At 43.1% G+C, this 17,371-nt stretch overlaps 1 protein-coding gene across 1 annotated transcript in view; it reads right to left on the bottom strand.

Annotated features, from left to right (window-relative positions):
• Nucleotides 1-522: 522 nt before the first annotated feature.
• SMS (spermine synthase) overlaps nucleotides 523-17,371 on the bottom strand; it is a 376,994-nt gene continuing 360,145 nt past the window's right edge. Inside the window, exon 11 of the mRNA XM_063955770.1 lies at nucleotides 523-4,725. Within this exon, the coding sequence (XP_063811840.1) occupies nucleotides 4,686-4,725 (40 nt within the window). The 3' untranslated portion in view covers nucleotides 523-4,685. The remainder of the gene's footprint in view (nucleotides 4,726-17,371) is intronic.

The following is a 17,371-nucleotide window of genomic DNA, read 5'->3' as shown; positions in this document are numbered from 1 at the left end:
GGGCATAGAGGGAGGAGCCAGCACACACATACACACACTAAAGGTTTTAAAGTGCCAGGCTACAGTGGACCTGATCTATACCCCACGGTACTAAAGTACAGTTCCCCAGTATCCACTAGGATGTAAGAGAAATTTTGATTAGCATTTACCATGCCTTTTTTTGTTAACCTTTAAAATCTGGAAAGTTTTTTACCTCACCCTGTAAAATGCACGTAATTTAGAGGCATGAAGTGCACATAACCTATAGATTGTAAGCTTGCGAGCAGGGCCCGCCTATCTCTATGACTGTTTGTTTTTACCCAGTTTTGTCTTCTAATTGTGTTAAGTTGTGAAGCACAATGGAATTTGCTGCGCTATATAAGAAACTGTTAATAAGTAAATAATAATAACCCATTTCTGCAGATGTGCACTGTACACACTAACTTATACTACTTGTTCTATGCTTATATATGTTGCCAAGTTTTATTGAGGTTTAACAATAATTTTAGACACAGGAGCAATAAGATGACAAGGACGCAAGTAATAAGTGTGTACCTTTATTTAAACATAGGTACTACATGGTGCAGCAGATGCAAGGCAAGCAATCTTCTTGCAAAAGTTAAATAATTAACAATCAAGTTTTCTGAATGCATCACATTTTCCAGATGGAGCAGGGTAGTAGTGCAAACAATGAAAGAAAGCATATCAGTCAGTATTGTAGATCAGTTTGTGCACAAGGTGATCTAATATGCCCTGCATAACCTAACAAAGGTTTGTGAATAGATCCCAGTGTAAATGGATTATAAAATCCCCTATCCATGCATCTGTAATTTATATTGAATAAAATATCTACGCTCATAAATTAGACTGTTGTTCTCCTCTACAACAGTGACTTATTGTGACAGAAAGTGTGGACTCCCAAAGTTCTATCGAAGGAATGATTTCACACAAAACCAATATCCAATGACTAGTGTGTCGATTAAAAAGGTTCCCGTGTTTGGATAAGGTGCACATCTGCATTACACTAGTTCATCCAGAGATGTTACAGGTTTTGTGGAACCACACTTAAAAAAAAAAAATCTACAACTAATTCTAAAAGCAAATCAGTAACTTTTGAAAATATAAAACAAAAACAAAATACAGTGACACACGCTAAACAAACAGGACGCTTGAATTTTCTAGATCTGTCTTCTTTAAACACACAACTGGTAGTTCATATACTGTTGCTGCATTCCCTTCACTTTCAGGAGCATCTAAACAAATTATAGCCTGCCTCACCCAATTGGTATAAGACTGAACTGAAATGCTCAAGTATGCGATTTGGGATACTTAAGATTTTTTAATTAGAAACACTCGCTTAGTGACTTAATTAAAAATATACTTCCAGTGTGCTTTTCTCACCAGTAGTTTATAACAACTAAAATTTACACTTCAGGATAAATTTTTTTACTTCAGTAAAATCTTAGTTTGCAACAAAAAATAAAAATGATTGTATTAATGAAATTCATCTTAATTTCAAAGTCAATTTAGTGCAAAATAAAAGTAAAATTATCACTACATCTAATGAACACTTTAGGTCACATGTTCAACTGCCAGTATATTTTTTAAGCAAAATGCATTGCTGCTACTATGCTTCTAGAATGTGGAAATGGACAGTACAATATATACAGTATATTTTGCAATAAACCATGGTTCTAGTGTAAGCAACTGTTTTTCCATGGTTTCAGGCACAGACTCATGCCTGCAAGGAAGCACTACATTATAAGAACATTTGGTAACTATTTTAACAGCATATGTCTTGGATGTTGTTGAATCAATACTAAAGGGAACATACGCATTTCATACATAAATAATTTTACATTTTTCAAAATAACAAAATGAAGGAAATAGCAAAAATGTGTTGTAACCAATGGCAACCAACCAAATACAAGCTTTGATCAGTCTAGTGCAAGTCAGACTAAATACAGAAAATGTCTGATTGATTGCAGCATAATTGTGCTTTTAGCTCCATTTTAGAAAATAAACATGTAAGGGAAGAAAAAGGCACACAGCACAAAATGTACCTTCCTGATAGCAGAGCTGTAGTGACAAGACTATTGACTCTTAAAGGTATATATGTCTGAACAAGACTGCACATACTGTACTTCTAGTAGCCCAGTATACTGAAATGTCCCCAAAGATTACACTGCAAGCAATCAGGAGCTGCTCTTATAACCTAAATTTGGTCTGGCCATCAAAAGCCCTCGGTCAGCATCAATCTTCGTGAACACTGACTTTTTGCAGAAACTCAGTGTGTTCTAGTATCGGCTGTCATTAAAGAACCTTTTCTTAAATCTGAAATGGAAGCACTGAATGATAAGACATTTATAGAGCCAAACAATACAATGAAGATGGAAATATAAGCGATAGAAGAATGTAAAGAATTTTGCATTTGTTTCACTACAGATAAATAACACAATTACTGTGAATTATTGCTTAGAACTGTATACAGATTGTAGCATAAAATGAACTCTTAAAAGAATCACCCCATCACACACACACACATTAAATGTCCACTTTTATATATTTGTTTCTACATGTCATTTTACTTTTGTTATTTTTTTTTTTCTTACTGAGGACTACATATATTATTTAGTCAGAGATTGCTTCTTTCATTACTCTGGGATATGCCAAAAACTGCTTTATGTATACAGTTGTAATCAAAGCACACAGTAGTGCTGAACTGTGCCATATGCAAAGGTAACAAAATATTGAGACCTTGGTCAAATATAGAGAAGGAATCAAGTACAGTAAAAAGTTATACAGATCTATGGGCCTTCTTTTGTTGGCTCGTGTTAATTTCAAAACATGTGCACCCTCTAACTTAATATAAATGTAAAACATTGGCTGTTCCCACAATTTGTATAGCAGTCCAAATTTTTCCATATGTCTGACTGTTTACTGTATGAATTTATTTCCTTCATATTTGGAAAGAGTTAAAGCACACCCCTTTTTGTTGTATGTAACCATTTTTAAATGTCTATACAGGTTGAGGCTTCCATATACAAAATGCTTGGGACCAGAAGTATTTTAAATATGAGATATTTGGGTATTTTAGAATATTTGCATACCATAATGAGATATCTTGGGGATGAAACCCAAGTCTAAACATAGAGGGGCAGATGTATTAACCCCGGAGATGTGATAAAGAAGTGATAAGTGGAAGGTGATAATGAACCAGCCAATCAGCTCCTGTAATTATTCAAACCTGTAATGATTGGCTGATGCGTTATCACCTACCAATTATCACTTCTTTCCACTGCTTTATCACTTCTCCAGGTTTAATACATCTGCCCCACCATGCTTTTATGTTTCATATACACCTTGTACACACAGCCTGAAGGTAATATACAATATTTTTAATAATTTTGTGCATGAAACAAAAATTGTGTATATACTGTACACAACATTTATTTATACTCAAAGCCTAAAAGTAATTTTATATAATATTTTTAAATAATTTTGTGCATTTTAAACAAAATCTGTGTACACTGAATCATCAAAAAGAAAAGGTGTCACTTTCTCAGTCACGCTGATAAAAAATCTGTATTTAAGTTTTGGATTTAGAAAACTCAACCTGTATACTATGCATTTACCCATCGATCTGAATTCTTTATGACTTTCCAAAAAATTAATAAATGGAAGGGGTTGTAGAAAGCAGTAAGATTTGGGGGGTACCAGATACACATTACACTGCTAATTAAACATCTGGTCACTTCATTTTTGACTTACCACAAATACACTGACACTGTTCACATGATATTTTAAAATGTAAGGGCTATGAACCAAGTTCCTAGAGAGAATTTGAGTGAGAGTGGGTACAGAGAACTTAAATATGTTTGTTCAGTATATGTATCTATCGAATATATATATTTATATATATTTTTTAAAGACCCGCTGAAAATTCTATCTATTAACACATAAATCATAACAATAAATCACATTCTTTAGGTTCAGTGCATTGAGCAGCTTATAGCATGCTGACAATCTCCATGTTGACTTTCAAAAAGAAGGGATCCGGTCTATAGGTCGACAGTAACTAGGTCGACACTATGTAGGTTGACCACTATTGGTCGACAGTAACTAGGTCGACAGGGTCTCTAGGTCGACAGGGTCTCTAGGTCGACATGTTCTAGGTCGACAGGTCAAAAGGTCGGCATGAGTTTTTCACAATTTTTTTCTTTTTTTTTACCGTTTTATACTTAACAATCCACGTGGACTACAATTGGGAGCGATAACTGAGCGAAGCGGTCACTCTACGAAGAAAACGACACAAACCCCCCATAAAAAACTCATGTCGACCGTTTGACCTGTCGACCTAGAACATGTCGACCTAGAAACCCTGTCGGCCTAGTATCCCTTTCGACCTAGTTACTGTCGACCAATAGTGGTTGACCTAGACACTGTCAACCTAGTTACTATCTACCTTCCATACCACACCCCAAAAAGAAAAGGAAAAATTAAATAACATGGAACAAAATACAATATTAAAGTAACAACATACTAGTTCATTAAAAAAAACCTCAATTCACTCTTTTTATGTCAAACTTAAATAATATCATAAACCACCACTTACACTTCTACTAATCTTTTTTAAGATTATCTATAGAATTTAAGGTTTTCAAAATGCCGACATGCAGAGTGGAAGAGTATGATGTTTTGGATGCTCAGGAACAATTTTTCTTCCATATTCTGTAAAACACCCATCTGGAGAAGAACATTCATTAAGGACAATAAGAGGAGTATATTGAACAGACACAGAAAGCTTGCTCAGGATCGTGTGTTCTACTGCAGCCACATTCCAATGGATAATAATAGACATTTTTGGTTAACATATAAAGGAAATTGCCTACTCAACTACAGTTAAGAAAATGACTTGTATTTATTAACTTTTTGTACATGACCCTGGAAATCCCATTATGCAGACGTCTATGGATAAAACCGACTGCCGTGTATCCGCCAGACTGAGCGTTAAACTTAGGGAGAATTTGATGAAAAGCAGAACATATAAAAAAATATTTTAAAAAACTACAAACATACCTAATATGTGCTGTTGTATTTCATAGGTCTATGGCAGTGCTGCTAGTCATTATTAAAAATATTATAAAGGCCATTTAGATACAGGAGGCAATAGCATGAAAAAAGTGTATCTTGTACTATTTTTTTCAAAATGGAAATTGGATTTGTCTAGAACCCTCACTGAGACCATAATGTGTACATGTGTTACCTTATCTAAGTTTATCTCCCATAGTGAAATGCTGTATAAACTCATTCATCAAATGTATTTGACTCCCCATTAGGTTAACACAATACGGTCATCAGTCTCCAGTCAATGCTGGTGCAACTGTGGTCAGGTTCATATATTTTGGGCATGTCCAAACATTCGCCCTTTGTGTCATCAGGACTTTGTATTAATATACAAGGCACCAGGGATAGCTGCACCCCCAATCGCCTTATAGCTTTCATCTCTATTATGGGCTGAACACCACCATCTCTAATGTGGCATATACTTTTTTTTTTACATGGGCGATGGGAGTGGAACAGAACCTCACAAAAACAACACTATACATTTTTATGATAAATGATTTATATAATTTTAATAATATTTGGAACTTTTTGGAAAGACAGTATTAATAGGAGAGCGTATGGTGATATTTTTGGGGTGGGTGACACAGCTTTGCCCTGAACTGACAAGCACCGGTGTGAAGGGTAAAATTAGCTGCGCCGAGCTGCGTATAGTCGCACCTGCGATTATACACCTACAAAGTCCTATCATCACAAAGTACATCTCTCCCAACAAGAGCTGTCCTTTACGACATTAATAAATGCAGTTATTCTTGCAGAGTGGCGGGATGCATCGCAAAGCTAAATGTGATGTTTATGCATCCCATCTTGTTTGAGAATAATGTTCGTAATAAAAAAAATGGTGTTTCTCATTTTCCATAGTAAATATTTGTACAACTGGAACACATGGCCTTGATGTGGACTGTAAATAAATATTACAAAGAGAACAGCACAAACATGTATGAAGGAACAAGGCTCTTATAAGAGATAAGAAAGGCTTGTGTCTATCACAATCACAAGAAAATAGACATGATGAACAGGCTACGTCCTTGACATTCAATATTATCTATTTCCCTGTCACTCTGCACTACTTACTGTCTAGTCAGGGTCATTTGTTTTCATGCTGAACAGGATTAGTCTAATGTTACAATTTCTTAATACTAGGTGAGCAAGTCCTTCAAATATAAACATTAAACCTTGCAGATCCGGGAGGGGAAAGCAAAGTAAAATGAAAACAAACAAGCAATAGAATTCTGCTGGAGTAGACTTATCACCAATAATTCTTAATTCTGAATAGGTATTTGAAAAGTTTAATAGTAGCTAAGTCAACCAAATGGTTGGTGTCTATGGCTTTGGGCACAACTTTATACATGTGCGCTGGAGCATATTAAGCCTGCTAGAGACAGACATTGTAGAAGTCAAATAGAAGAGGACAACTATATATTTTGCATGTAGCCCATGCAGATTTTGAAAAGCATAACAATGCTAAAATATTACACCATTGCTGTAAGACAGAAAGATGTAAAATGTTGTTACTAGTTCACCCCAAGCATACCAAACTGCTCGATTTCTGTTGCAAACATATGACAGAGCTCTTGATTTGTGAGTGTGGTCATCCATGGATTTGGCATGTAGGACTTGCATAAAGTGTTACAATATAGTACTTTGTATTGGGAAGTATGTCTAAAGTTCTAATACTGTATGTCCAGTAACCAGTTCATCTAGCTCTCTAAGTCCAACAATTTGGCACTATCCTTCCAGACTAACACAGGAGAAGGAATCAACCAAAATAGTCACTGTTTGCATAATTGTGGAGTCTATTTTTTGGAGATGTCAACAGAAGTCAAGGACAACAATTGCTAAAGACTCTAATTAAGTATCCTTGCAAAATTGTGCATAATTGTATATGTTTAAAAAGAGGCCGCGACATTTAGTGAGAACCATTAAACCTGGTAAGATTCTCCACTTGCCATTTACAGTACAAGTTTTCTCTTACATCCTAGAGGATACTGGGGTTCCATTTAATACCATGGGGTATAGACAGGTCCACTAGGAGCCATGGGCACTTTAAGAGTTTAATAGTGTGGGCTGGCTCCTCCCTTCTACCAGACTCAGTTTAAAAAAATGTGCCCGGAGGAGCCGGTCACAGCTAAGGTTGCTCTTGAGGAGTTTTCTTAGGTTTTTTTTTTTTAATTTGTTATTTTACAGGAGGCTGTTTGGCAACAGTCTGCCTGCTTCGTGGGACTTAGGGGGGAGAACGACCCAACTTCCTAAAGAGTTAATGGTCCCGTTGCTCCGCTGACAGGACACTGAGCTCCTGAGGGAGTCATTTGCAAGCCCCACCATGGCGAGCGTACCCTCCTGCAGCATGCCGCCACCCCTAGCAGAGCTAGAAGATATGAAGAGTGGTGAGTACAGTGCCAGCGTCCCGGTTAGCGGGTCGCCGGCGGGTATGGCAGCACAAGGGTAGGAGAGCAGCTCTAGATGCAGGCTGTGCTCCAGGAGGCTCAGACAGCATATATATGTGTATGTGGACGCTGCTGAGGGGCGCGCTGAGCCACCGCTGAACCCTGCACTGGAATACAAAGTCTGACAGGGGTTCTAACCCACTGTCAGACATAAATCACCTCAGGCCAGTATAATGAAAGTGCGGGAAGCTGCGCGCCATTACGGGGGATGGGGCTTCACTCAGAGCGGACCCAGCGGCTCACCAGCGCCATTTTCTCCCTGCAGATCTCTACTACAGGACGCTGACAGGGAAGCGATGCCCCTCCAGACAAATCCAGCATACCTCTGCGGTACCTGGGGTTTACATGGGGGGGGGGGGAGCAAGTAAATGGTACTGAATACCCTATTAAGGGTAGTTAGTCTGCGCCTGGCTTTTATTACTATATTAGCTATATAAGGCGCTGTGTGGCTGGTTTCCTCATACTCTGTGGCTCTCTGAAGGACTCTGTGGGACATTTTCCTGTGTGTGTGTGTGTGTGTGTGTGTATGTGCATATATCTCAAATGACCATGTCAAAGGACTGTGTGTCTTGTACAGCGGAGTGTTTCTCTTTACCTGGAGAGTCTATACAATGTACTCAGAACAGTACACATTCTCAGGCTTCTGGGTCCGAACCCCATTGGGTGGACTCCATAAGGGGGATGATTTGAAAATACCAAATTATTCCATACTGAGAAGGAGACGCAGTTTTAAAGAAAATCTGTGGAGGATCTGATGAATAAAGATTCAGCTCTCACAACTGCGCCTCTCACCCCACCCACGTATGTACAGAAGCGTACACTGGCCCAGAAATTGCAGGCTGACACTGATGACAATGCTTCAGATACAGGGGATGGTGAGGTGGATCTGGGGGGGGGGAGGGGGGACACAGCTCTCGCCCAAGGGGCGTAAGCTATGATTGAGGCCATTAGGGATGTATTGCAAATCACAGAGAATGTACCTGTTGAAGACGAGGAGTCTTATTTTAATGTAAAAATGAATTCCTTGGTTACTTTTCCTGCATCAAAGGAGTTAAACTCCTTACTTGAAGGAACCTGGGAAAATCCAGAGAAAAAATTCCAGATCCCTAAAAGATTACTCGTTTCCTTCCCTTTCCCTCAGGAAGATAGGAAGAAGTGAGAAAACCCACCTATTGTGGATGCCTCTGTGTCTAGATTATCTAAAAAGGTTGTTCTACTTGTTCCTGGCACAGCCTCCTTAAAGGATACGTCTGACCGCAAAATTGAGACTACGCTCATTTCACTGTACACAGCTGCAGGCGTGGCCCAGAGGCCTACTATTGCTTGTGCGTGGATCTCTAGGGCCCTTGTAAAGTGGTCAGGCACCTTAATTGATGATTTAGATTCCATTATTAGGAGTGAAATTGACTTGCTTTTGCGTCACATACAGGATTCTGCAAGCTTCATGGTGGAGGCCATGAAGGAAATTGGCCTGCTTAATGCACGGGTTACAGCTATGGCAGTTTCGTCACGCAGAGGACTGTGGCTACGCCAATGGACTGCGGATGCAGACTCCAGGAGAAGCGTGGAGAGCCTGCCCTTCACAGGTGAGGCCCTGTTTGGGGACGCACTGGATACGTGGATATCCAAGGCAATTGCGGGTAAGTTGACATATCCTCCTTCCGCAGCTACACCGGCTAGGAAATCATATCCTGCACCTACACCGCAGTTCTTTCGGTTTGAAAAATGTAAAAACAAATCCAAAGGTCCCTCCACTTCCTTTAGAGGAGGTCGAGGGAAATCCAGAAAACCTGCAGCGACAGGTTCCTGGGAACATAGCTCAGGTTCTGCTTCCTCAAAACCTTCGGCATGACGGTGGACCACACTGCCTGAGAGTCAGGCAGATGGGAGCAAGATTAAAAGATTTAAGTCACATCTGGGCGATATCATGCCTAGACCCCTGGGTCAAAGATATTATTGCCCAGGGGTATAGACTGGAATTTCGAGAACTCCCACCTCACAGATTTTTCAAATCAGGCTTACCAGCTTCTCAGGAAGATAGTACAATCCTGCAGGAGGCTATTAAAAAATTGGTTCTGACACAGGTTATTGTTCCAGTTCCACCTCAACTACAGAACAAGAGTTATTACTCCAACCTGTTCGTGGTACCGAAACCGGACAGTTCGGTAAGACCGATATTGAACCTAAAATCCTTGAACCCCTACTTGCGGGTATTCAAGTTCAAGATGGAGTCTCTGAGAGACTCAGGTCTGGAAGAGGGGGAATTCCTGGTATCTCTGCATATCAAAGATACGTACCTTCACATTCCGTTCTGGCCGCCTCACCAGGCCTATCTAATGTTTGCACTACAGGACTGTCACTATCAGTTCCAGGCACTACCATTTGGCCTTTCCACTGCACTGAGGGTGTTCACCAAGGTCATGGAAGAGATTATGCTCCTCCTCCGCAACCAGGGAGTGAATATAATTCCATACCTGGACGATCTACTGATAAAGGCATCTTCCAGGGAGAGGTTGTTGCAGAGTATTGCTCTCTCAACTTAACTACTACAGGATCATGGATGGATTCTGAATCTTCCAAAATCACATTTGGAAATGACAAGGAGACTTTCCTTCTTGGAGATGATACTCGACACGGAGAAACAGAGGGTGTTTCTCCAACTGGAAAAAGCGTTGATCCAGTCAATGGTCCGGGATGTCCTGAAGCCAGCCCGGGTATCGGTTCATTAGTGCTTTCGACTTCTGGGGAAGATGGTAGCCTCCCACAAGGCACTGCAGTATGGAAGATTCCATGCAAGATTCTTCCAGCTGGATCTCCTGGACAAGTTGTCCGGATCACATCTTCACATGCACCAGCGGATACGCCTGTCGCCGAAAGCCGGAATTTCGCTTCTCTGGTGGCTGCAGACTTCTCACCTGATCGAAGGCCACAGGTTCGGGTTTCAAAATTGGATTCTTCTAACCACAGATGCAAGCCTCAGAGTTTGGGGAGCAGTCACCCCAGGGATTCCAAGGAAAGCGGTCAAGTCAGGAAGCCATCCTTCTAATAAATATTCTGGAACTAAGGACCATATACAATGCCCTTCTAAAAGTGGCACATCTTCTGTCAGTGTACGTGTTTCCTCCACTTCCACTCATCCCAGGGATTCTCAAAACAATCAAAAGAACAAGGGTTCAGGCGATCCTCATTGCTCCAGACTGGCCAAGAAGGGCTTGGTACGCGGATCTTCTGGAATTACTGATAGAGGATCCGAGGCCTTTTCCTCTTCGCGAGGACCTTCTACAGCAGGGGCCGTTTGTCTATCAAGACTTACCATGGCTACGTTTGACGGCATGGAAGTTGAGCGTCAGATTTTAGCTCGGAAGGGGATTCTGAACGGGATGATTCCTACTCTGATGCAAACTAGGAAGGGAGTAACGTCTAAGCATTACCATCGTATTTGGAAAAAATATGTATCTTGGTGTGAGGCCAAGAAGTTTCCTCCTCTTTCTGCAAGCAGGTGTGGATGTGGGCATACGCCTGGGATCCATAAAGGTCCAGATTTCGGAATTGTCCATTTTCTTCCAGAAACAATTGGCTGCCCTCCCTGAGGTTCAGACTTTCTTGAAGGGGGTTCTGCACATTCAACCGCCCTTTGTGCCTCCTACAGCTACTTGGGACCTTAACGTGGTGTTGCAGTTCCTGCAATCGGATTGGTTTGAGCCCTTACAGGAGGTAGATGTAAAGTTTATAACGTGGAAGGCTATCACACTGTTGGCCTAGGCATCAGCAAGACGTGTGTCAGAGTTGGGGGCGTGGTCTCACAAGAGCCCATATCTAATGTTCCATGAGGATCAGAATGCGTCAGCAATTTCTTCCTAAGGTTGTCGGCTTTTCATATCAACCAACCTATTGTGGTGCCAGTGGCTACTGACACCTCGGCTACTTCGAAGTCCTTGGATATTGTGAGGGCCTTGAAGGTATATGTGAAGCGGACAGCTCGCCACAGGAAATCGGACGCGCTGTTTGTGCTTTTTGATTCCAACAAGATTGGGTGTCCTGCTTCAAAGTAGACAATTGCTTGCTGTATCAGGCTAACTATCCAGCACGCTTATTCCACGGCAGGATTACCGAATACAAGATCTGTACAGGCACACTCTACTAGTTCAGTGGGTTCTTCCTGGGCGGCTGCCTGGGGTGTCTCGGCTTTACAGCTTTGCCGAGCGCCTATTGGTCTGGTTCGAACACGTTTGGTAAGTTCTACAAGTTCGATACTTTGGCCACTGGGGACCTAAAGTTTGGTAAATCAGTTCTGAAGGAACCTCAGCACTCTCCCTCCCGTATTGGGAGCTTTGGTACGTCCCCAAATACTAAACGGAACCCCAATATCCTCTAGGACGTAAGAGAAAATAGGATTTTAACTACCTACAGGTAAATCCTTTTCTCATAGTCCGTAGAGGATACTGGTACTTTGTGTTTCCTGCATAGTTACTTGGTTAAGTATTGGTTCAGCTGTTGCTGTTAATGTTTCTTGTTTGGTTAGTATGGTTTTCCTTTGGTTATGTGTGTGCTAGTTCGAATTTCACCACTGTCTGTGTATATCCTTCTCTCGAAGTATGTCCGTCTCCTCGGGCACAGTTTCTAGACTGAGTCTGGTAGCAGGGGCATAGAGGGAGGAGCCAGCCCACACTATTAAACTCTTAAAGTGCCCATGGCTCCTAGTGGACCTGTCTATACCCCATGGTACTAAATGTAACCCCAGTATCCTCTACGGACTACGAGAAAAGGATTTTTCCAGTAGGTAATTAAAAATAAGAATTTACTTACCGATAATTCTATTTCTCGGAGTCCGTAGTGGATGCTGGGGTTCCTGAAAGGACCATGGGGAATAGCGGCTCCGCAGGAGACAGGGCACAAAAGTAAAGCTTTTACAGGTCAGGTGGTGTGTACTGGCTCCTCCCCCTATGACCCTCCTCCAGACTCCAGTTAGGTACTGTGCCCGGACGAGCGTACACAATAAGGGAGGATTTTGAATCCCGGGTAAGACTCATACCAGCCACACCAATCACACCGTACAACTTGTGATCTAAACCCAGTTAACAGTATGATAACAGAGGAGCCTCTGAAAGATGGCTTCCTAAACAATAACCCGAATTAGTTAACAATAACTATGTACAAGTATTGCAGATAATCCGCACTTGGGATGGGCGCCCAGCATCCACTACGGACTCCGAGAAATAGAATTATCGGTAAGTAAATTCTTATTTTCTCTATCGTCCTAAGTGGATGCTGGGGTTCCTGAAAGGACCATGGGGATTATACCAAAGCTCCCAAACGGGCGGGAGAGTGCGGATGACTCTGCAGCACCGAATGAGAGAACTCCAGGTCCTCCTTTGCCAGGGTATCAAATTTGTAAAAATTTACAAACGTGTTCTCCCCTGACCACGTAGCTGCTCGGCAGAGTTGTAATGCCGAGACCCCTCGGGCAGCCGCCCAAGATGAGCCCACCTTCCTTGCGGAATGGGCCTTAACAGATTTAGGCTGTGGCAGGCCTGCCACAGAATGTACAAGTTGAATTTTGTTACAAAACCAACGAGCAATCGACTGCTTAGAAGCAGGTGCACCCAACTTGTTGGGTGCATACAGTATAAACAGCGAGTCAGATTTTCTGACTCCAGCCGTCCTTTAAATGTATATTTTTAAGGCTCTGACAACGTCCAACAACTTGGAGTCCTTCAAGTCGTCTGTAGCCGCAGGCACTACAATAGGCTGGTTCAGGTGAAACGCTGATACCACCTTAGGGAGAAAATGCGGACGCGTCCGCAGCTCTGCCCTATGTCGAATGGAAAATTAAATAAGGGCTTTTATAAGACAAAGCCGCCAGTTCAGATACTCTCCCGGCCGAAGCCAGGGCCAGTAACATAGTCACTTTCCATGTGAGATATTTCAAATCCACATTCTTTAGTGGTTCAAACCAATTGGATTTGAGGAAATCTAAAACTACATTTAGATCCCACGGTGCCACCTTAGGCACCACAGGAGGCTGTATATGCAGTACTCCTTTGATAAAAATCTGGACCTCAGGGACTGAGGCCAATTCTTTTTGGAAGAATATTGATAGGGCCGAAATTTGAACCTTAATAGATCCCAATTTGAGACCCATAGACAATCCTGATTGCAGGAAATGTAGGAAAACGACCCAGTTGAAATTCCTCCATCGGAGCACTCCGCTGCTCGCACCACGCAACATATTTTCGCCAAATACGGCGATAATGCTTCGCGGTGACTTCCTTCCTTGCCTTTATCAAGGTAGGAATGACTTCTTCTGGAATGCCTTTTCCTTTTAGGATCTGGCATTCAACGCCATGCCGTCAAACGCAGCCGCGGTAAGTCTTGAAAAAGACAAGGACCCTGCTGAAGCAGGTCCCTTCTCAGAAGTAGAGGCCACGGATCGTCCGTGACCATCTCTTGAAGTTCCGGGTACCAAGTCCTTCTTGGCCAATCCGGAGCCACTAGTCTTACTCCTCTTTGCCGTATAATCCTCAATACCTTTGGTATGAGAGGCAGAGGAGGAAACACATATACCGACTGGTACACCCAAGGTGTTACCAGCGCGTCCACAGCTATTGCCTGCGGATCTCTTGACCTGGCGCAATACCTGTCCAGTGTTTTGTTGAGGCGAGACGCCATCATGTCCACCATTGGTTTTACCCAACGGTTTAATAGCATGTGGAAAACTTCTGGATGAAGTCCCCACTCTCCCGGGTGAAGGTCGTGTCTGCTGAGGAAGTCTGCTTCCCAGTTGTCCACGCCCGGGATGAATACTGCTGACAGTGCTATCACGTGATTCTCCGCCCAGCGAAGGATCCTGGCAGCTTCTGCCATTGCCCTCCTGCTTCTTGTGCCGCCCTGTCTGTTTACATGGGCGACTGCCGTGATGTTGTCCGACTGGATCAACACCGGTCTTCCTTGAAGCAGAGGTTCCGCCTGGCTTAGAGCATTGTAGATTGCTCTTAGTTCCAGAATGCTTATGTGAAGAGACTTTTTCAGGCTCGACCACACTCCCTGGAAATTTCTTCCCTGTGTGACTGCTCCCCAGCCTCTCAGGCTGGCATCCGTGGTCACCAGGATCCAATCCTGTATGCCGAATCTGCGGCCCTCCAATAGATGAGCCTCCTGCAACCACCACAGAAGGGATACCCTTGTCCTCGGCGACAGGGTTATCCGCAGGTGCATCTGAAGATGCGACCCTGACCATTTGTCCAACAGATCCCTTTGCATGGAATCTGCCGAAAGGGATTGCTTCGTAAGAAGCTACCATTTTTTCCCAGGACTCTTGTGCATTGATGTACAGACACCTTTCCTGGTTTTAGGAGGTTCCTGACCAGGTCAGATAACTCCTTGGCTTTTTCTTCGGGAAGAAAAACCTTTTTCTGAACTGTTCCAGAATCATCCCCAGGAACAGCAGACGAGTTGTCGGCATTAATTGGGATTTTGGAATATTCAGAATCCATCCGTGCTGCTTTAGCACCTCTTGAGATAGTGCTAAACCCATCTCTAGCTGTTCTCTGGACCTTGCCCTTATTAGGAGATCGTCCAAGTATGGGATAATTAATACGCCTTTTCTTCGAAGAAGAAATATTATCTCGGCCATTACCTTTGTAAAGACCCGAGGTGCCGTGGACAAACCAAACGGCAGCGTCTGAAACTGATAGTGACAGTTTTGTACAACGAACCTGAGGTACCCCTGGTGTGAGGGGTAATTGGAACGTGGAGATACGCATCCTTGATGTCCAAGGATACCATAAAGTCCCCTTCTTCCAGGTTCGCTATCACTGCTCTGAGTGACTCCATCTTGAACTTGAACTTCTTTATGTATAGGTTCAAGGACTTCAGATTTAGAATAGGCCTTACCGAGCCATCCGGCTTCGGTACCACAAATAGAGTGGAATAATACCCCTTCCCTTGTTGTAGAAGAGGTACCTTGACTATCACCTGCTGAGAATACAGCTTGTGAATGGCTTCCAAAACCGTCTCCCTTTCTGAGGGGGACGTTGGTAAAGCAGACTTCAGGAAACGGCGAGGTGGCTCTGTCTCTAATTTCAACCTGTACCCCTGAGATATTATCTGCAGGATCCAGGGATTTACCTGCGAGTGAGCCCACTGCGCGCTGTAATTTTTGAGACGACCGCCTACCGCCCCCGAGTCCGCTTGCGAAGCCCCAGCGTCATGCTGAGGCTTTTGTAGAAACCGGGGAGGGCTTCTGTTCCTGGGAAGGAGCTGCCTGTTGCTGTCTCTTCCCTCGTCCTCTGCCTCGTGGCAGATATGAATAGCCCTTTGCTCTCTTATTTTTAAAGGAACGAAAGGGCTGCGGTTGAAAGGTCGGTGCCTTTTTCTGTTGGGGAGTGACTTGAGGTAGAAAGGTGGATTTCCCGGCCGTAGCCGTGGCCACCAAATCCGATAGACCGACCTCAAATAACTCCTCTACGCATCGCCTGTCCACTGTCGTGTCCATAAAGCTCTTCTGGCCGAAATGGACATAGCACTTACCCGTGATGCCAGTGTGCAGATATCTCTCTGTGCATCACGCATATAAAGAAATGCATCCTTTATTTGTTCTAACGACAGTAAAATATTGTCCCTGTCCAGGGTATCAATATTTTCGATCAGGGACTCTGACCAAACTACCCCAGCACTGCACATCCAGGCAGTCGCAATAGCTGGTCGTAGTATAACACCTGCATGTGTGTATATACCTTTTTGGATATTTTCCATCCTCCTATCTGATGGATCTTTAAGTGCGTCCGTCTCAGGAGAGGGTAACGCCACTTGTTTTGATAAGCGTGTTAGCGCTTTGTCCACCCTAGGAGGTGTTTCCCAGCGCTCCCTAACCTCTGGCGGGAAAGGGTATAAAGCCAATAACTTCTTTGAAATTAGCAGTTTTTTATCGGGGCACCCCAAGCTTCATCACACACGTCATTTAATTCTTCTGATTCGGTAAAAACTACTGGTAGTTTTTTCACACCCCACATAATACCCTGTTTAGTGGTACCTGTAGTATCAGCTAAATGTAACATCTCCTTTATTGCCAAAATCATATAACGTGTGGCCCTACTGGAAAATACGGTTGATTCGTCACCTTCACCACCGGAATCAGTGCCTGTGTCTGGGTCTGTGTCGACCGACTGAGGCAAGGGACGTTTTACAGCCCCTGACGGTGTTTGAGGCGCCTGGACAGACACTAATTGAGTGTCCGGCCGCCTCATGTCGGCAAACGACTGCTTAAGCGAGTTGACGCTATCCCGTAATTCCACAAATAAAGGCATCCATTCTGGTGTCGACCCCCTAGGAGGTGACATCCTCATATTTGGCAATTGCTCCGCCTCCACACCAATAACGTCCTCATACATGTCGACACACACGTACCGACACACAGCAGACACACAGGGAATGCTCTATACGAAGACAGGACCCACTAGCCCTTTGGGGAGACAGAGGGAGAGTCTGCCAGCACACACCAAAAAGCGCTATATATGACAGGGATAGCCTTATGATTAAGTGCTCCCTTATAGCTGCTTTTATATTAATATATTGCCATTTATTCTGCCCCCCCTCTCTGTTATACCCTGTTTCTGTAGTGCAGTGCAGGGGAGAGACCTGGGAGCCTTCCTGACCAGCGGAGCTGTGACAGAAAATGGCGCCGTGTGCTGAGGAGATAGGCCCCGCCCCTTTTTCGGCGGGCTCGTCTCCCGCTATTTAGTACATTTAGGCAGGGGTAAATATCTCCATATAGCCTCTGGGGCTATATGTGAGGTATTTTTAGCCTTTTTAAAGGTTTTCAT

This window comes from Pseudophryne corroboree, chromosome 2 (assembly GCF_028390025.1).
Source record: "Pseudophryne corroboree isolate aPseCor3 chromosome 2, aPseCor3.hap2, whole genome shotgun sequence".
In the NCBI taxonomy this organism is placed as follows: domain Eukaryota; kingdom Metazoa; phylum Chordata; class Amphibia; order Anura; family Myobatrachidae; genus Pseudophryne; species Pseudophryne corroboree.
Note: the sequence above shows the minus strand (reverse complement) of the source record. Positions and strands in the feature narration are given on the sequence as shown.